At 48.8% G+C, this 2168-nt stretch overlaps 1 protein-coding gene across 1 annotated transcript; it reads left to right on the top strand.

Moving 5' to 3' along the window:
* Positions 1 to 214: 214 nt before the first annotated feature.
* foxi1 (forkhead box i1) lies at positions 215 to 1786 on the top strand. The gene is made up of 2 exons (XM_020605179.1): positions 215 to 898; positions 1180 to 1786. The coding sequence occupies exons 1-2, from the start codon at positions 301 to 303 to the stop codon at positions 1707 to 1709; spliced, it is 1128 nt and encodes a 375-aa protein (XP_020460835.1). The 5' UTR covers positions 215 to 300; the 3' UTR covers positions 1710 to 1786.
* The last annotated feature ends 382 nt before the right edge of the window (positions 1787 to 2168 follow it).

A 2168-nucleotide genomic window follows, 5' to 3' on the forward strand; every position in this document is an offset into this window, starting at 1 on the left:
CGTAATTACGCATGGGTAATGATACCTACCACTAATGTTCCTAATGTGAAGATGCCTTAACTACCTTGAAGCTCAGCAGTCAAAGGCAGTATCAGTGCTCATTGATAGGGAGATTGGGTCAATACAGCTGCCGCGGGACAGAAAAGAGGGGTGTGACCATCTCTAAAGTTTTCTTCAATGGGCTACCTGTAGAGGCTCCGGGCTCTGCGCATAAATACTCCTCCCTCTGAGGATGAGCTCAGTCCTGAGGGAGAGACACTGAGACGAAATTAGGTTCTGGGAATCTGGATAGGGCGGATTATGAATGCTTTTGGACACCAACCATCTAACCAGCAGACCAGCCCTATTCAACACCACAGCGCACAGGAGCTCCTGGACATGGCCGTGTACTGCGACAACTACGGTGTGTACCAACAGAATCTCCACCACCATCACCCCCAGAGGCCGCCGACGCACCCCTCCAGCTACGGCCTCGGAGAGTACACCCCCCCTTCCGCCAATCCGTACCTGTGGCTGAATGGGCCGAGCATCAACTCCTCTCCTTATCTAGCCGGGAACAACGGCACGTCCTATATTCAGTCTGGATACGGGTCAAACCAGAGACAGTTCTTGCCGCCTCCCACCAGTTTTGGTGGAGCAGACTTGGGGTGGTTGTCCATATCCAGCCAGCAGGAACTCTTCAAGATGGTCCGACCACCTTACTCCTACTCGGCACTAATAGCGATGGCCATACAGAACGCCCAAGACAAAAAGCTGACTCTCAGTCAGATCTATCAGTATGTAGCTGACAACTTCCCTTTCTACAAGAAGAGCAAAGCTGGATGGCAGAATTCAATCCGCCACAACTTGTCGCTCAACGACTGTTTCAAGAAAGTGGCACGGGACGAAGATGACCCCGGTGAGTCCCTGGGTTTTTGATTTGTTCGTACTACGTTTGCGTGTGTGCGTGTAGACATGCACTATATAATGAATAGCTTATATATGTGTGTGTGTATATATATATATATATACTGAATATGCTTCAAGAGTTTGCTTGAATCCTGTGGTAAGGTACAGATGCTAGTTTTGATAGGCCTTAATCAGTTGCTTATTGTGTCTGAAGAGCCAGGTAAACAACCACAGCTAAAACTTACGCTGCAAGTTTGTTTCCAATATGTTTAACCCTTGTTTCTCATCCAGGTAAGGGAAACTACTGGACACTGGACCCCAACTGTGAGAAGATGTTCGACAACGGAAACTTCAGGCGGAAGAGAAAGAGGAGAGCGGACAGCGGAGCGGACAGCAGCTCTCTCCCGGTGAAATCTGAAGACGGTCCGCACAAGCTCTCCGACGCCTCCAGCCTCACTAGCTCCTCCCCGCCTAGTTTGCACGGATCCCCGGGCTCCGCGGAGCCCAAGCCGTCTCCGTCTCCCCCCGCGGAGCACAGCCCATGTTTCAGCAGCTTCGTGTCCAGCGTGAGCTCATTGCTGGCGGGCAGCGGCAACACCGACGGCTCCCGCGGCGGGGAGCGCGACTATGGCTCCGGCCACCTCGGGGGACTGTCTCAGACCAGAGAGGGCATGTCTGGACTGGGCTCCTACTCGCCCACATTAATATCTCCTCTGAACTCTGACAACAATAGAATGAACTATTACACATCAGTACAGAGCCTCTCCAACCACTTTAGCGTCAATAACCTCATATACAGCCGAGAAGGAACAGAGGTGTAGACGGTCTGCCTGTCGGTTCTGGCCTGGTTACCGACAAACTAATTTATCAGTCTTCTTTAGCCTTCACATTTCTTATGTAGCCCGTTGTTATGACATGTTATTCATTTATTGGTTTGGTATAGGCATCATTGTAAATTCTACCATGGAACCAAACCTGAGAGTTTCACTATGCAAAAAATATTTCAGCGTATTAGAAAAGGGCCAGTGGCACTATGGTTGTCCATACTGGTGCAACAAACGTTTAATTGTAGAACATTATTAAGTTCACACACCTTCCCACGGAGATGAAGCCTTGAACTGATGTAAACCTACTTATTTTTATACTCTACTGCAGCTGCTCTGTTGGGTTGTGTCTGTCTTGAAGAAGAGGACACTTATGTACAGAAATTATTTTCATAAGAAGAAACGTGACCTGTATTTTAGACTGAACTGTGTTTTATTTAAACTCACGTTGATGTT

The sequence above is a fragment of the Monopterus albus genome, unplaced genomic scaffold, assembly GCF_001952655.1.
Source record: "Monopterus albus unplaced genomic scaffold, M_albus_1.0 scaffold69.1, whole genome shotgun sequence".
NCBI classification, from domain to species: Eukaryota; Metazoa; Chordata; class Actinopteri; order Synbranchiformes; family Synbranchidae; genus Monopterus; species Monopterus albus.

Bases quoted from the DNA above. Each gene is read 5' to 3' on its own strand.
- foxi1 (XM_020605179.1), top strand. From the start codon at position 301: ATGAATGCTTTTGGACACCAACCATCTAACCAGCAGACCAGCCCTATT. The intron at 899-1,179 runs GTGAGTCCCTGG...TTTCTCATCCAG, and splicing joins ACGGGACGAAGATGACCCCG to GTAAGGGAAACTACTGGACA.